We start from the raw sequence: 18,630 nt of genomic DNA, 5'->3' as shown, positions 1-18,630 counted from the left end.
CAGCAGGAGTAGCGTTCCCTCATCCCTGACAACTGCTTGAAATTGTCCCTGCAGGGCTTGTTGTAGTAACAGTGACCAGGGGGCGGACTCTGGCCTCTGTCACAGCCCAGCAGCTGCTTACAAGGGAAGTCGGAAGGAGGGATATTTAAATCCCCAGCAAGCCTCAGCTCCCTCATCAGAGGATCCCGGAGCTGTAGAACGGGAGAGGGCACTGTATCCTTGTATCTTTTTTTTTTTTTTTTTTTTAATAGTTTTTATTAGGAGAGGAAGGAATCCAATTTGATATCACATAAATAGTTAATAAAGGGATTATGTGAATTTTCATTAAACAGAAAACAGTACTTGGTAACAAATTCTTTAAAAACTAGAATTCACGTGTGCATCCGAAAAGGCATTCAGGTGATCGTACTTGTTAACACGTATTTATTTTGATCCTAGTTCATTCTTTTTTTTTTTTTTGTGGACATCGGGAGAGATGGAGAGTGCCGAAGAGAGCAGCTGTGGTGACAGTGACCCCGGCAGCTCCGATAACAGCCTGCGGGAGGTCCTGACCGTCTCCCCGGACCTGGGACTGTCTCCTGTTCTCAGCCTGTCCGGTAACATGGGGCAACTCACCTGCCTGGACAGGTAACCTTTCCCATGTCTTCTCCCCTCCAGAAATGACCCCCTACAGGCAAAGTGAATATGTATAGCTCAGGTTTTATAATTAGCAAATAGCGTGAAAGCATAAAGGACCGGGATGGTCTTTCTGCTCAGAATATGAAGCTGTTTGATAACCGGCATGCAGTTGCACCAGCGTCCTAACACCTGATGGCGAATCCTAGCGACAAGATATCTGCCATGCTTGTAGTAGAAATGCCTCTCTCTTGAGTGTTTGCTATTATTTTTTTAAATGCCCTGTACTGCAACCGCTTTTCTTCTGCAGGATGACGCCGCAGAAGTGCAGGTGCTAGGGCATCAGTTTTCTAAGTGACTTTTATGCGTGCGGTGCACAATACTCCCCTATATAGAAGGTATTATGGAGGCACCCAGATTTAAAGAAGATGCCGGTAAATGCTGGCTATTAAAATACTAACATGACAGTTAGGCGGCTAAAGTATAGCAAGATAGAAACAGGACCTGCAAAATGTTAAAAAAAAAGAAAGAAAGAAAGAAAGAAAACCTGTAAGGAGGAGAGAAAGAAAAGGCTGCTGTGCACAGTGTAGTTTACAATTTTATTGTTAAAAGATTGTCAGCAGTGGCTGTAATCAGTAGCGCCCCCCTCAGGTCTGGTCCATACCGCAACCCTACGATCGGTTCTCATCTCTAGCCAATTTAATGCAGGGGGATACTGGGCCGGCTGTAGGGAGGTGGCTAAACCGAACCGGTTTCTTTAATTAAACCCGTTTCACCAGCAGGCTCTGAGATAACCCCACGTTCGCTGTGCACAGTTTCATACGAGCCAAGCGCAGCTTTTCACTTGCCACGTCAAAGACAGCGGAATTCACCGCTGCTGCAACGGAAAAGCCATTTTCATTAAAATTCCTAGCTGACACTTTGATGAACGAGAATCGAAGCGCAACTTAAAAATGTAGGGACGTTTTTGCGGGCGGCCCCGGTGCAGCGAGCACAGCGTGCACGGATACGGCTGCAGAACCCTGGCAAAATTCAGAGAATCGCTTCCATTCAACACGCGGATGTTCACTAAAGGCGCGCTGCTTACCATTGCAGACCCTGGTGCAAACTCCGTGCAGTGCACGCCTGAGAAGGTACTGCTATTTCAGGTACAGGGCTCTAGTTGTTAAGAGCATGCACCCCTGCAGTCCCATTGCGATGCATTTACCACTGCACTTGCAGAAGTACTGATCTGTTTGTTGTCATGAGCTAAGCAAAGCGGCAAGCAGGGCCGGCAAATGGCGCCCTGGGCGACAATGGGCTCCCCGCCGGCATTTCGGTGGGCAGTCATACGGCGGAGGTGAGAAAGCAGCAGCAGGGGATGTGTGTGGAGACAAGCTTGCTTTGATCAGCCTGAGTGAAAGGCCGTCTTAGGGCTCCCTGGACATGGATTTTGACCTTTCAGTAGCCCCTTCTGCTGCGGAAAGGTCAAATGTTCCCTCTTGCACTCTGCCTAACGAGACAGTATCCGCTATCCGGACACAAGGCAAGATTACGCCAATGGAGTCGGGGCGAGGTGCTCCTGAAAGGGTGAAGGGTGGACATGGAAGGGGGGGGGGGGAGGTTGTGCGGGAGGGAGTGACAGCCAAAGGTCAAACGTCTGAGGCTGGATGAAAAGCACCACAAATCCATAAAGTACTTGCATTAACAGGGCTCAGGATAATGTAGGTCTGACTCTTGTTAGAGTGTGGACAATTCACTGGCTGCACAGTGCCAGCGACTCAGGATGATGACCCCGGTAAATGATCAACTCTTCTGTGATGCAGCCTCACGCCCAGGAGAAGATTGAAGCTGTCCCCAGACTCTCCGAGCCCCAGCGCCCCTGCTGCTCTCAGCCACCCTGCTGCCATGGGAACGCCGACTCTCACAGGTCAGGACAAGTGCCTCTCTCCTTCCCTATCCACCCCCCCCCCCCCTGGATAATGCCTGAAATGGGTACAGTGGGGAGGAAGGGAAAATCTTACCTCTTGTATACAAATAAATGACACTAGAAGGTAGGACGGGCCTAGATGCAGAGAAAGGAATTTAGCTGATGCGATTTAAGCAGGGAAGTCGTGCTCTGATTGCAAGCTGTTAGGAAGAAGAGTTAGTTTAATGCTAACTGGAAGGGAATTCTTCCCCCCCCCCCCCCCCTTTCTGGCTGGGTTTTACTTAAAAGGAATAAAGGGAGAACAAAATACAGGAATGAAAAAAAAAAAGAGAATAATAATAATAATTAGCTTATCTTAGAACTTTTAATTCAAGCAGGAACCTAAACTGTTCGGGGTCCAGAACAATTCACGAACAAACGGAAGTAGTATATTGTAACCCTTAAATCAGAGGATAACTTTGGGCCGCGGAGGAAGCCAGAAGCGTTAAACTAGAGCAGGAGCTCTGTCGGTAGTGGCTCCCAGTTTAGGAGGCTCCCTTCCTCGGGAGAAAAGTGGGGGAGGGGAGGGCACCCTCAAGACCCTTCTCCACCGTCAAGCATCAGCCTGGAGGAGCTGCTGGGTAGCTGGGCAGGTTAGGATCGTTTCCTGTGATGCTTGGAGGGGAGCAGGGGAGTTTGACCCTTAGGCATCATTACTTTCCATTTTGCTTGATTGATTTTGGTTATTATTGAATAAGAGGGACTTGTTTTCCTATTGTTTTTATTGTTTCTTTATTGAATGTGTTCATTTATGATGGTTGGTTTCTCCCTACTGCTTGTAGGTTCTTATTTTTTAAGTGATTCAATAAGTCTAAATAAATAAATTATAGCTCATCAGACATATGCATGCAGCTATCTCTGGTGTGAAAAGTTTGGCTACCAGTTTCGATGCTTAATCTATCTGACAGTTTCTGAAGGGCAGAGGATAAAGGGACAATGCCAACACATCTACTCCAGGTGCTCCCACGTTGACTCTACGGCCAAAAGTACAGTACATAAAGCTAGGTGTTATTTTTTCTACCCAACTACACTTGTATAAAGAGGCAGAAGCCAAGAAAGCCACTGGTTCCAGGACACATAGAAAGTTAATAAGAGAGCAGGAGCTCTGCTCATGAGTTTCAGAAAGACCCCTCACTTATTTACTTCTTTGACCACTGCAACAGTGGTGCTGAACCGAGCCCTTAGTCAGGTTTTCTGACTATACCTTGTAAATACGCATTATTTATTTATTTAAATTTCTTATATCCCACTAAATGCAAAGTCCACAACTACTCACAACAGAACATTCATAATAAAAAAAACATAAAACAGATATATACAATATTAAAACATAGTGCTGGTATAAATATTACAGCAGACAAAAGCAGATAAAATCTTAAAACAAAAGAATATAAAATAGTAAGTGACAGAAAGATATTACAGAAATGTACAAAACATCACCAATAATATATGCATTCTTAAAGCTGCTGAAAAACATTACAACAAAATCAGCATTCCTCCTAAAAATAGACTAAATTAGATAAATTAAACAAAAACTTGTGGGGAAAACTTAAAATCAGCATGGACTCCCACATTTAAGATATTACTGTAAAAATACATGGAAAAAACATTGTTGATAGCATTTATGGGTTTTATTTGCAATCATGAATACAATCAGCATTGCATCTAAAGTGACAATTGAATCAGTAGGGTTGAATGTTTAGGATAACACGAAAAAGGCATATATTAATAAAAATTACAAAACTACTAACATTGGATGCGGTGCATGTGGCTATATCTTTTGCACATTCATTAGGGATAGTCGATAAACTTGTCTGGTTGGGGAGAGGGGGTGGCACGAGGACTGATTTGAGCACCCCTATCTAGATCAGGGCTTCCCAAACCTGTCCAAGTTTCCAGTGTACGCAAAGATATCTCATGTATAAATATTGTGGCTAGCCTAAAAACCCAACGGACTGTGGGGCTCCCAGGACAGGACTGGGAAGCACTGCTCTCTAGACCAAGCCTCCTCTCTGAAGCAGAAATCTAGAACTGTTCTAGACTAGATTGCCTGTACAGGTAGCTGCAGTACTTTCAAACGAGATTTCTTGTTAACTGATAACCAACTTTGTCCTCCTGACAGGTTTTCCAGTGGAATCCTCCCCTAGCCCTACTGTGCCTAAGGACAACATGAGGTACTCCACATTCTCAGATACACACAGGGTCATCACCGGGTCATCAGAGATATTCATTGCCTTGTTTGGGGAAAGAATTACATAAAGTGTGTTATGGGAGTCTCTGTTTAGTGGACCCTTAGGCCGACCTGCTAGAGACTGGGAAAGGTGGTCAATGTCTCTAATGAATAGCAGGCCGGGAGGCAGATGTTCAGGCAGGACGTAGATGCTCTTCACCCTGGAAGCTGGTACTCCCCCGGGAGGAGCCTGTAGGAGCCCAACCGCTGGGACTTAGGTGGCTTCACCCTTGGAAGCCTAAGCCCTCCCCGGGAGGAGCCCGTAGGGGCCCGGCCGCTGGGACTTAGGCGGGTTGTGGATCAGGACAGGTAACTGGAACTAGTCTAGGACAGTAGCAATACTGTAACTGGGCTCGGGTTCTGGAACCAGGCAGGAACTGTAGCAAGACTCGGGTACTGGAACCAGGCAAGAACTGTGGCAGGCAGGCTGAAACCAAGCAGGTACGGTAGCAGGAACGGAGCGACAAAGCAAGGCGAGTCACTCCGGGGCACAGTGCAACAGGAAACTGGGAGGCTAACCCGTTGTAAGGGAAAGACTGGATGGCAGCGGCCGGCTTATGAAGGCCGCGGCATCTGACATCAGGAGTTGGGCGGAGTCACCACTGGCGGGAAACGGCCTAGAAAAGCGCCCAAGTGGCGCGTGCGCACGCGCCTAGGAGCCAAGCATCCATGGGAGACCTCGCAGGGGCGCAGCCCCAGCGGGGACGCCGCCAAACCAGGCCGTAAACCAGACCTCTGGAAGCGGGAGCAGGTCCGGGAGCCCGGAGGTAAGGGCCTGGCCGCGGCGCTCGCAACCAGAACCGCAACAAAGTGTGCATGGCATATCAGCCAAGCTGCTGAATCACTAGGAAGTGAGGTTTGTCTGATTACATTTGTTATAAACACATTTAAGAGAAGAATGCAATGGTACATGATGTGGGGAAGAAACACTGATGCAGCTGAAGTCTAAAGAGGTGAAGGATGTAGTTAGAAAGATTAACATCTTCCTGTCAGTGTTCACCCCTGCGGGTAAGCTGTTGTAAAAAATAAACAAACAAAAAAACCAAGAACAACATACAGACTGAGTATGCTTTAATAAAACAAATAAAAGGACTATTTATTAGGCTTTACACGGAACGTATCAGTTAGATAGAATCAAACACACTGGGATGGCTTATTTTCAAATGTATGTTTTCTTTGGACATCCCATGGAGAAAAGCACATATTTTGTTTCATATGTTAAATGTTACAAGAGTGAAATTTTGTCCAAACTGTAATTTGTTTCTCTCCACTTCTTTTTTTCACTTGCACATTTCCATGTTTTCTTTTTATTTCTCCACTGGTACAGTCAGCCAACGTCAGGAAGCATCATCCCCAGACCGGTAAGTGATTACTGGGGAACAAAGGGAGACTTCTGGAGACTTGCTCGGAGTGATCCTCCAGACATTGAACAAAGGATGGCAGCTCATTGCCCTCATCTGAGGAGCGCTCTAACACATTGGTGGTCAATGTAACCTTCCTAAGCCAAAGCTATGGAAAAAATTACCCAAATGCATGAGGAAAAAGCTTATTTACCTTTCAGGAAAAAATTAAAGCATTCTTATTTCTATAGGCTTATTTTGATGTACAGGATTTATTAAAATTCCAGGGAACTTAGGTCACAAATTAAGATATTTACTGGGGAGGGAGAGAGAGAGTGTGTGGGAATGTTTGTTTGTTTATTTGCTTATTATGTAAATAACATACAGGTCAATACAGTAAAGTGCGGCCGCGGTTACCCTGCTCCTAACCCGCTTTCTACCCACTTTTCGGTCGCGTTAGCCCTTCCTGCGATACACAATCCCCTTTAACCTACTCTTACCGCGTCCTTAAATCACCGGGTAACCCCTTCCGCCCGCGGCATTTATTACATGTAAACGATCGAATTAGCTATTCCCTCCCATACAGTAACGCGCGCCCCGACTATCGCTTTTTTACCCTGCCGTTTTGCCGCACGTTTAACCTGCTAACTTACCGCCTACCCTTACCCCTGCATTAGAGGAAGGGGTAGGGGTAGGTGGCAAACTTTTCCCCAGCCCCCGCTCACCTGCCCCGGCCGCGTCCATGGGTGCTGGTCTCCGAGGCAGCCCCAGTCCTCTCCCCTCCTCCCGAAGCAACGAAAGCGGAAAAAAGCGAAAAAGCGAAAAAAAAAAAGTAGCAAGAGAGAGGGGAGAGAGGACAGGCAATCCTACACTCGGGATTGCCAGTCCTCTCTCCCCTCCTCCCGAAGCAAGGCGCGAAAAGCAGCCTTGCTTCGGGAGGAGGGGAGAGAGAGGACTGGCAGTGTAAATCAACAAAGCGACTTACTTTTTTTGCAGCCCCCCTCCGGAGATGGACATCGGCGACGAGGGACCGTGGCTCCCCTGCCTCCAGCTGCCCGCGAAGATAGATGCATCGCATGGGCGAAAGCGGCCCCTGTGCGTGCAATTGGGCTGCTCAAGATGTGACGTCACGTCTTGAGCGGCTTTTTCGATTTTTTTTTTTTCGTTTTTTCCGCTTTCGTTGCTTGTTTCGGGAGGAGAGGAGAGAGGACTGACAATCTCGAGCGTAGGAGAACCGTCCACTTCCTGGTACATGTCATTTCAAATGTCATTTGAAATGACATTTCAAATGACATTTGAAATGACAGATACCGGCGTGTCCGTGAAGCGTTAGGCCAGCGCACCCAGGATACTGTATAGCGCTCTATACAGTAAAATAGGTTGCGCGGGCCTAACGCTTCACAGATGCTTCTTAGACGCAGCTTGCATTTGCAAGCTATTTACATACAGTATCGAGCGGTAGGTGAGCTGGACTGTGCGTGCGGCAACCACGGGTGCGCCCGGCACTAACGCAGCTCTCCCTACCGCTCTTTACTGTATCGGCCTGATAGTGACTGATGGCAGACAAAGACCCAACTGGTCCATCCAGTCTGCCCAGCAAGTTGTTAGGGTTGAAACTGGCACTCAGTGCAACTTATCCCTATATCTTCATGCATTTTATTATATCATGATATGCATTTTATTTGTATGTAATGAATTTTTTGTTTTATAATATGCATTTTTTTATGGTAATCCACATTAAACTTTGATGGAACCCATGGAATATAAGCATGAATGAATGCATGCATAAATAAATGGAGGATTATGAGGAATTAAAAGCTCCTTCAAGGTTCTTCCTCATTGTTCACCCGTGTGCACTGAACACAGAAACATTTTAATGTATTTCACACTCTCTCTCTTCCAGAAGAAATCCCTGAGAAGAGCCAAAGTGAAGGCAGAGGAGGAGAACAGGATTCCACTGGATACAGGAAAGGTGAGTGTCAGTCACCCTGCGATCCTACTATATGTAAGTCCATCCATCACTATCTAGTGGATACCTGCACCATGTGATCATCCTTGGTGATACTGTTTCTGGAAAATATTTCCTGCATGGCTCTCAGTAAATTGCACCCAGATTTTGAATTATGGGAACTGCCTAAGTCTGTGAAATCAACCAAAAATGCAATCTGTGTGTCTGAGTAGGCGAAACTGAGCTAGGGTGTGTTTCATCATTTCCTCCTGAGTATATTTAATTTTTTTTTCTTTGTCATCTACTTCTATATCTTACTCCTCTATCTGTTGGGTCCCACTCTCTTCCACCTGTGATTGTGAGGGGGGTGTTCCTTGCAGTCCAATATGGGTGCAGAAAAGAAAATAGAAGACGCCCGTACTTGGTGCATCGGCCTGTGTGGCCCACAGGAGAGAAGTGCAGCCACACAACCCAGAAGAAGCTAGAGGCAGCAGCTCACACACGGGCCGATACAGTAAAATCGCACGATACAGTATTTTAATTTATTAAAATTAGGGCCGGTGGTAAAAAGAGGCGCTAGGGACACTAGCGTGTCCCTAGCGCCTCTTTTTTGACAGGAGTGGCAGCTGTCAGCGGGTTTGACAGCCGACGCTCAATTTTGCCGGCGTCGGTTCTCGAGCCCGCTGACAGCCACGGATTTGGAAACCGGGCGCCGGCAAAATTGAGCGTCCGGTTTTCGACCCGCAAGCCGCGGGGCCTATTTCAATTTTTTTTCAATTTTTTTTTTACTTTTTTTTAACTTTGGGACCTCCGACTTAATATCGCCATGATATTAAGTCGGAGGGTGCACAGAAAGCAGTTTTTACTGCTTTTCTGTGCACTTTCCCGGTGCCCGGAGAAATTAACGCCTACCTTTTGGGTAGATACTAATTTCTGAAAGTAAAATGTGTGGCTTGGCTGAACATTTTACTTTCTGTATCGCGCGGGAATACCTAATAGGGCCATCAACATGCATTTGCATGTTGCAGGTGCTATTAGGTTCGGGGGGGGGGGGGGGGGGGGTGGACGTGCATTTTGGACGCGCTATTACCCCTTACTGAATAAGGGGTAAAGCTAGCACGTGCAAAACGTACGCGCTACCTGTATTAGTCTGAGCAGTAGCAGCTTAGAGACAGCCAGAGGAAAAAGGAGGGAGACTCTGGCTGTGCCTTAGGTGTAGTTTATTTACAGTGCAAAAATCAAACAAACAACAGTGCAGCTCACCTTTAACTTCAGGTAACTCTCAGTCTTTAAATGTAGCAGGTCTCAAACTTCATGTAACTCACAGACCTTAAACATAGCAGATCTTAGCATAGGGTGGTTCTCTGCCTGCCCTCCAGGACCTCTCTAAACCTGCCAGACTCTGGTGAAGAGCCCCTCTCTTCCCCCCAGGATTCGCTGTGGATCTGGATCTTTAAGGAGGACTGGGCAAGACAGCTGTGCCCAGTCTTTTCAGGCAGTCTAGGGGAGTTTTCTGTACCCTCCCTCACACTACCCTTAACAGAAGGCACATGGACTGGCAGTTATTATCCTTAACAGAAGGCACAGGGGTAACCTGCACAGAGCAGAGTTTCTACCCTTGATGGAAGGCACGGTTCCTTTGGTGCATTTTATTTACAGCGAAACAGAGGGAAGTACAGGCAAACAAACAAAATAGGCAACTCGCCTTGAAGTTCAGGTCTCTTACAAACAGGCAGTACCAGCAAAATAACCACTGCAGACAGTTCACCTTGGCTTCAGCCAAGCCCCAATCTTAAACAAAGTAGGTCTTAACTTAATGTCACTCTCATAGCATTCAGTGGATCTCTGTCTGTTCCCCTGGGCCTGCTTAACACTTCTAGGCCCTGAGGTCTTATACTCTGGTGAGGGGCTCCCCCCTTCACCCAGGATTCCCTGCGGGTCTCACCCTTAAGGAGGACCAGGTGAGGCAGCTGTGCCTGATCCTTTAAGGTAGTCTGCACACTCCCTGGCAGCCCATTAGCACTGAGATTTCTAGCGTTTCATATTATCCACTTTACCATACATTCTGGCAGCCCCAACAGTCATGTTGAATCAGGTGAGTAAAGTGTTGGGAACACATAAACAGATGCCACCAGGTCTCCACTCAGGGCAATTAAGTATCCTCTGTGCTTATCCCAGGTCCTCAAACTCTCTGCTACTGTTTGAACTGCAGACCATGCTTTCTGTGAAAAATGCATCCTGTCATTTCTGCTCAGTCTCCCCCTCAGATCAGGATCCGTGTTCTAGAAACCCCTTTCTCTTGCTTCTTGTGCATTATTAACATCCTTCAGATGAGGAGGATGCACCATGCCCAGTACCAGAGCCTTTGATGGTAGTACAGTTAATTGCTTTCGATAAAAATTTCTCTTTATTTCTAAATGACTATTTTTCCTTTTACCAGAAAAAATCCCGGATGAAACTTACTGACTGCTTCCCGAGCCCTGAGCCTCTTCTGGCAGTGGGAAGCGAGAAGCGGTTGATGGGCAAGAAGAAGCCAGAGACACTGGACAGAGGGAGGCAAAGCTCCAGGAGGCGCGCAGAACAGCGACCCGAGTCGGGAACACTCCTGCCTGTAAGTACAAAGTATCCGCGCAGACCTCAGAGAGCGCCTCCTCCAGGCACTAAGCAGATGATTTGTATCACTGTGCCACACATGCATCATGATGCCTCAGGTCTTCCTCCTCTAAAAATAGTTATAATATTAGCAATTAAAGTACACCACCAATTAGTTCAGATAAACAGCAAAAGGGAGGTAAAAAACAAAAAACCACACAACCCAGCAATAAATTAAAATTTCCGAAATGCAGGGCTTTTATTTCAGGGGGTATATGCTGGCACCGAGCATCAGCACCTTTTTTCCTCCATTTGCTTCATTGGTTCCTCATTAAAAAAAAAAAAAAAACACGTCTCCTGCATGAGAGCACCGGTACCTTTTTCTCCGAGAAAGCTAGCACTGCCAAAATGAAATGCATAGGAGGCAGGTATCGGTGCCTTGCTCCAAGCGATCCAGGCACGGAAAGCTGAGAGATGATACAGAGCTGGGAGTGGGAGTGTGTGTGATGATAGATCACACCGGTGGTTTTCAAACTTTTCTTCTCAGTGCAAGGAAAAAGCTCTCACTCCACATTGCTCATCCCCTTAATCCCCATTACCCACTCCCACCTCTCTTCCCCAAGCCACACTACCCACTTTCACACCTCTACCTCCCTCCTCCTTTTATGCTCCCAGCTCCTACTGTTCACTCCCACGCTCCTGCCTCGTTCCCCATTGCCTACTTTCAGTATTCCCTCCCTCCCCATGTAGCCTGGAGCTAAAATATTTAAGTTATCTGTATTTACAGGTTGGAGTGGTGCCCCTTTTAGAGCCAGCAGCCACCGGATCAGGGCGGTGGTGGGAGGCAGGAGCTGAGGAGAATTATCAGAAGAGCACCGATTCCGTAGGTCTCTCCTCAGCTTTGAGCTGCACGGTGCCTGCACGCCCGTGCTTCCTGATGATCATCGCAAGGGCAGCGTGGGGGTAACGCGGCTCACACTTCCTGAGAGCTGCACGGTGCCTGCACGCCCCTGCTTCCTGATGATCATCGCAAGGGCAGCGTGGGTGTAACGCGGCTCACGCTTCCTGAGAGCTGCGCGGAGGCTGCACGCCCGTGCTTCCTGCTGATCATCGCAAGGGCAGCGTGGGTGTAACGCGGCTCGCACTTTCCGAGAGCTGCACGGAGCCTGCACGCCCGTGCTTCCTGCTGATCATCGCAAGGGCAGCGTGGGTGTAACGCGGCTCACGCTTCCCGAGAGCTGCGCGGAGCAGGCACGCCCGTGCTTCCTGCTGATCATCGCAAGGGCAGCGTGGGTGTAACGCGGCTCACGTTTCCCGAGAGCTGCGCGGAGCCTGCACGCCCGTGCTTCCTGCTGATCATCGCAAGGGCAGCGTGGGTGTAACGCGGCTCACGCTTCCCGAGAGCTGCGCGGAGCCTGCACGCCCGTGCTTCCTGCTGATCATCGCAAGGGCAGCGTGGGTGTAACGCGGCTCGCGCTTCCCGAGAGCTGCGCGGAGCCTGCACGCCCGTGCTTCCTGCTGATCATCGCAAGGACAGCTTGGGTGTAACGCGGCTCGCGCTTCCCGAGAGCTGCGCGGAGCCTGCACGCCCGTGCTTCCTGCTGATCATCGCAAGGGCAGCGTGGGTGTAACGCGGCTCGCGCTTCCCGAGAGCTGCGCGGAGCCTGCACGCCCGTGCTTCCTGCTGATCATCGCAAGGGCAGCGTGGGTGTAACGCGGCTCGCGCTTCCCGAGAGCTGCACGGAGCCTGCACGCCCGTGCTTCCTGCTGATCATCGCAAGGGCAGCGTGGGTGTAACGCGGCTCACACTTCCCGAGAGCTGCGCGGAGCCTGCACGCCCGTGCTTCCTGCTGATCATCGCAAGGGCAGCGTGGGTGTAACGCGGCTCACACTTCCCGAGAGCTGCGCGGAGCCTGCACGCCCGTGCTTCCTGCTGATCATCGCAAGGGCAGTGTGGGTGTAACGCGGCTCACGCTTCCCGAGAGCTGCACGGTGCCTGCACGCCCGTGCTTCCTGCTGATCATCGCAAGGGCAGCGTGGGTGTAACGCGGCTCACACTTCCCGAGAGCTGCGCGGAGCCTGCACGCCCGTGCTTCCTGCTGATCATCGCAAGGGCAGCGTGGGTGTAACGCAGCTCACGCTTCCCGAGAGCTGCACGGTGCCTGCACGCCCGTGCTTCCTGATGATCATCGCAAGGGCAGCGTGGGTGTAACGCGGCTCACACTTCCTGAGAGCTGCGCGGAGTCTGGAGTCGGTAGTTGAATGCTGCATTTTGTCACTCCTCTCCAGAACCGTCCGGGACGGGAACAGGAATGGGACCATGGCAGGGACCCAGGCACTGGCATGTCACAACCCAGACCAAGACTTTGCAAAACACTGCTTTCTATTTTACCAATGTCTTTTAGAAGTGATGCACAGACCTCTGGGCTACCACACTTTTAAGCTGAAGAAATAAAACAGTCAACTATTCTACCCATGTCATTTACCTCATGCTGAAAAAACCCCTCAAGATATTCGGGCAGCTCTGGAGCTATTTTAATCTAACCCTTAGACATTTACAACTTGTATACCTCCAGATTTTGCAGCTTTGAGTCCACCTTGCTTTCATTGAGTTTGCATCTTAGCCATAGATGCATGCATAGCTTCACGTGCACTTCAGGGGATCATAGTTCAGGTGTACAAGCAGTGTCTGCCTTGCTTTCTGCTGACAAAATGTGTCTTGGGCAGACGGTGCAAATCCTGGCATATATGAAAGCAGGCACAGGAAGCAGGAGGACATAGGTTTTACCTCACTTATCGCCACGCTCACTCTGCATCTCTAAGGAACGGAGTCAGATCTATAGGGAAATGCTGAAAACAGGAGAACTACATTTTGACCTTTACAGCTTGTATTTTGTTTAGTACAAATATTTTTATCAAACAGTAACAAGATACAGCAAACCCCCCGCAGACTGGTTTGTTCCGACCCCCCCCAATATTTAAACATGACTTCTTTATTTTCAAACCCTCACTGATCCCCACCACCCTTTCCCCTAGAGTCCCCCCAGTCTCTCCAAAGGGGTCCAATCACCCACAACAATACAAATTTAAACCATTAACGCCTGCTCAGTCCAGATTATTCAGCACAAGACTTCTTGCTCTGTGTGATAGAGATGGTAGGTATTGGTCCCAGACCTTCAGGAACTGGTGAACTGAATTCCTCCACAGCATCATGGAGGGTGGTCCCTCACGGAGCCAACACTTAAAACCACCAGTAAAAGCACTTTTCAGGCCCCAGGGCTAGCATAGGAATCTTTCAGTGGGATGCCCGGTAGTCCATCAAAACGAACTTTAGAGTGATTAGGTAACACCAATTCCAAAACCCCAGCCATCTTATAATGCTGTTTTTAAATTGTACTATATTTTGTATTGCATTGTTATAAAGTTGGCAGAAATGGTGTGACACTGTGATTTGAGGTTGACCAGCATCTCCTGCCTTGATTCCCATTCTCTCACTCACCATGTGATCTTGAATAATTATCTTCCCCTTCCTGGGTCCCAGCTTAGAGTGTGTGGTCACTGGAGCAGGACCCTTGTAGCTATACGAATGTATAATCTTGTACAGCATTATACACCTTGCCGGCTCTTTACAAATAGTATCATTCTTGCTTTCTCTCTCTCTCTCTCTCTCTATTTTATGTTTCATTAGGTAAGATTCAGCTTTCAGCAGATTCCAGATTCAGAAACTGAAGATGAAAACCTGATTGGGGATTTCTCCAGAGTATGTTAACATGAATTCTTGGGACAACTGTTTTTCTGTTCGCATCCAGTCCATTAAGACTGCATTAGAGCATGAGCCTACTTTCTGCTTGCCTGAATTAATGGAAATAACCAACTGCAGGACACACTGGTTTCTAGGCGGTTTTCAGTGAAGTTTACATTAATGCTGTCATTGTACAAGCAGCAGTCCGAAGGCATGTTCCCAGCCCTGGGCATAGCATGGGCAGTTTGATTGCTCCTGCTGAAGTATTATTTATATTTAGCTCATGACTTTTCAAAGATAACTCAAGGATAAATCAGGTACTGTGGGTATTTCCCTGTCCCCAGATGGCTCAGAGGGAGAAGGGACTTGCCCAAGGTCACAAGAAGCATCAGCCCGCTGCTCTAACCACTAGGCCTGCGCCTGTTACGCCCAATCCTTAGGCTAGGCAGATTATTAATTTACAAAGGTATTTTTAACCAAAACACAATTGCACAACCAATACATTATGCAAAGGCTAGGTATAACATACAAGGCATATGTTGAGTTTCCAGCCAGTGCGTGGCCTTCCCCTCCACCAGGGGAACCCTGCTTAGAACCTTGCTCTCCAGCACGTCTCTGGCCTTTCAGAAATACTTCCCCTCCACCAGGGGAACCCTGCTTAGAACCTTGCTCTCCAGCACGTCTCTGGCCTTTCAGAAATACTTCCGCTGCACCAGGGGATCACCCCCAAGCACATCCCTCAGGCTGCCCAGGCCCCTCTCTCCTGCCTGCACCACACCCAGCCTCAATGCTTCAGCATAGAGTCCTTCTTGGCTCCCTGGTCCAATTACCCGTACCTTGCAGCAGGCCTTTCCTGTGTTTGTCTCCTGGCCCCCGTGCCTTCTGACTCCTGTTTTCCTGTGTCTTGTTTCTTGGCCGCTGGGCCTTGTTCCTGGTTCCTTTGCCTGTCTTGTTGGCCTTCCGGGCTTCAGCTCTGTCAAGGCTAGCCTGAGACTGCCCTAGGTCTCTTCTGATACTATAATTTGGGTTCCTCTTCGGTAAGTGCATCCCTTTGCACTTGTCCACAATAAATTTCATTTGCCATTTCCATGCCCAGTCTCCCAGTTTTGCAAGGTCCTCTTGCAATTCCTCACAATCTTCTTGTGTTTTAACAACTTTGAATAATTTTGTGTCATTGGCAAATTTGATCACCTCACTTGTTGTTCCCATTTCCAGGTCATTTATCAATATATATTAAAAAGCAGTGGCCCTAGAGTATATCCATGGGGCACTCCACTATTCACCTTTCTCTACTGAGAAAATTTACCATTTAATCCTGCTCTATATTTTCTTTCTTTTAACCAGTTGGCAAACCACAATAAGACTCTGCCTCCTATCCCATGACTTTTTAATTTCCTAAGAAGTCTCTCATGAGGAACTTTGTCAAATGTTTTTTGGAAATTCAGATGCACTATATTAACTGGTTCACCTTTATCCACATTTATTTATTTATTTATTTAAGGTTTTTATATACCGGCATTAGTATGCAAACATCATGCCGGTTTACATTGGAACTAAAAAGGAGGAAAGGAAATACAATGAACAGGGGTATTGGGAGGGGGCATAGCATAGGCTGCAGAGGAGATAAAGGCAAGGAAGCGTTTGTTTACGCCCTCAAAAAAATGTAGCAAATTTGTGAGGCAAGATTTCTCTGGGCTAAATCCATGTTGGCTTGGTCCCATTAAACTATACCTATCTATATGTTCAGTAATTTTGTTTTTTTATGACAGTCTGACATCTGTTCTAGGCAAAATGGTAGAAACTAACTGGTGTGTAGTTTCCTGAATCATCCCTTGATCCCTTTTTAAAAAATTGTTATTACATTGGCAACCCTCCAGTCTTCAGGTACCATAGATGATGTTAATGATAGTTTACAAATTTCCAATAGCAGGTTCGCAATCTAATTTATCAGTTCACTCTGGAATGTATACAATCTGGTCCAGCTGATTTTCTACTCTTTAGCTTATCAATTTGCCCTAGTATATCCTCAAGGTTCATTGAGATTTCTTTCAGTTCCTCTGTATCATCACCTTTGAATATAATTTCTGGCATGGGTATCTCTCTGCCAGATAGGGTCTTCAAGCACACTTTTGGCGCTCTAAGCATGTGGACTCAGCTTGCATATTAGAGTCAACATCTACAAATAAGAGATACAATTTCCTTTTGCTGACTATGAAATACATTGGCAGCCCCTGAAGCAGCAAATGCGAAACGTGGTATCGCATCGGGCTTTGCCTAAATGGGGGAAGTATCTCGCTTTTTATTCAAAATTTGAAAATTACTAAAAAATAACTAAAGTATTTTTTTATTATGCCTGTTGGACCTATGATTAAAGAGGACCCAAATGTAGTGAAAAAAATGGAAAACTTATAAAAGTGGTCCCAGTATCCGCAGAGGGTGGTATGATGGACCTTATAAGAAATGCTTAATCATTATATATAGATTTTCTCTCTGAATATCAATGACTTGAACTACACTACAGTTATATTTTTGCTTTAACTATATTGGATATCGTCTGCATGTATTGACTCTTACATCTTCCTCAGTGAATACCAAAGCAAATAATTCATTTAGTCTCTCTGCTACGGCTTTGTCACCCTAAGTGCCTTTCACACCTTGATCATCTAATGGTCCAATTGACTCCCTTGCAGGCTTTTTACCTTGAATATATCTGAAGTTTTTATTATGAGTTTTTGCTTCCACGGCAAGCTTCTTTTCAAATTCTCTCTTTGCTTTCCTTTTGCATCTAACATGCTAGCCTCTCTCACCTTTTAATCATGCTGATAGTCATTTAGCCTTCCTTCCACCTTTTCTAATGCGTGGAATACATCTGGTCTGGGCTTCCAAGATGGTAATTTTAAACAACGTCATTGCCTGATCTAAACTCTTAACCTTTGCAGTTGCTCCTTTCAGCTTTTTTCCTAACCATTTTTCTCATTTTATCATAGTCACCTTTTTGAAAGTTAAATGCTGTCGCAGTAGAGTTCTTTAATGTCCTCCCTCTAATTATTAAGCCAAAACTGGACATGTTGTGATCACTGTTGCTAAGTGGCTCTAACACTATTACCTCTCACACCAAATCCTGTCTTCCACTAAGGACTAGGTCTAAAATAGTTTCCCCTCTTGTTGGTTCTTGTACCAGCTGCAGTCATTTATTTCATCTAGGAACTTTACCTCTCTAGAATGTCCTGATGTAACATTTTCCCAGTCAATACTGGGGTAATTGAATTCACCCATTTACGGTGCTGCTGATTTTGTTAGCTTCCCTAATTTTGTTTTAGAATTTCATTGTCTGTTTGTTCATTCTGGCCAGGTGGATGGTAATACATCCCCATTGCTATTTTATTCTTTTCACCTGGAATTTCTATCCATAAAGATTCAACATTGCATATTGACTCAATGCTCTCTTTAACATATAGTGCCACCCCTCCACCAATTTGATCCATCCTATCATTTCAATATAATTTGTACCTTAGCATCACAGTGTCCCATTGGTTATTCTCCTTCCATTAGGTCTCTGAGATGCCAGTTATATCTACCACATCATCCACTGCTATACACTTTGGGGTAGATTTTATAAATTTGCGCGAGGGCGTACTTTTATTCGTGCACCAGGCTGGTCCGGAGGCCTCGACCATGCCCCCAGGCCGGCGCCATGTCACCTGGTCCCGCCCCGAACCACCCCCTGACCCCGGTCCCGCCCTGGACACACCCTCTCCCCGCCCCTTTTACGAAGCCCCGGGACTTACGCGCGTCCCGGGGCTGTGCGCGCGCCGGCGGCCTATGCAAAATAGGTGCGCCGGCGCGCGAGGGCCCTGCGCGCGTAAATCCAGCTGGATTTACGCGCCCAGGGCATTTAAAATCCAGCCCTTTAAATCTCCCATCTTATTTTTTAGATTTCTAGCATTTGTATTCAGACATTTCAGAGTATTGTTTTTATTTGTATTAACAACCTGTTCATCAGTTGACTGGTGTAATTCAAAATCTTTCTGCTCTTCATTTAAAGACACTTGGTCCACGCTGACATTTATTGCAAACCCTACTGGGATGCCCTAATTTCCCTGTTCTCTTAGTATCCTTCAAAGGTACATCATTCTGAACTATGCGCTTCTGCGTGACTGTCGGCTTTCCCCCATATTCTAGTTCTAAAAGCTGCAAGAGATAGAGTTGCATACA

At 47.0% G+C, this 18,630-nt stretch overlaps 1 protein-coding gene across 1 annotated transcript in view; it reads left to right on the top strand.

Moving 5' to 3' along the window:
- The first annotated feature begins 273 nt into the window (after window positions 1-273).
- LOC115095876 (M-phase inducer phosphatase 1-B-like) overlaps window positions 274-18,630 on the top strand; it is a 51,110-nt gene continuing 32,753 nt past the window's right edge. Inside the window, exons 1-7 of the mRNA XM_029610168.1 lie at window positions 274-627; window positions 2,421-2,524; window positions 4,686-4,737; window positions 6,121-6,154; window positions 8,037-8,105; window positions 10,522-10,692; window positions 14,362-14,433. Of these exons, the coding sequence (XP_029466028.1) occupies window positions 476-627; window positions 2,421-2,524; window positions 4,686-4,737; window positions 6,121-6,154; window positions 8,037-8,105; window positions 10,522-10,692; window positions 14,362-14,433 (654 nt within the window). The 5' untranslated portion in view covers window positions 274-475. The remainder of the gene's footprint in view (window positions 628-2,420; window positions 2,525-4,685; window positions 4,738-6,120; window positions 6,155-8,036; window positions 8,106-10,521; window positions 10,693-14,361; window positions 14,434-18,630) is intronic.

Source organism: Rhinatrema bivittatum, chromosome 7 (genome assembly GCF_901001135.1).
Source record: "Rhinatrema bivittatum chromosome 7, aRhiBiv1.1, whole genome shotgun sequence".
NCBI lineage: Eukaryota > Metazoa > Chordata > Amphibia > Gymnophiona > Rhinatrematidae > Rhinatrema > Rhinatrema bivittatum.
Note: the sequence above shows the minus strand (reverse complement) of the source record. Positions and strands in the feature narration are given on the sequence as shown.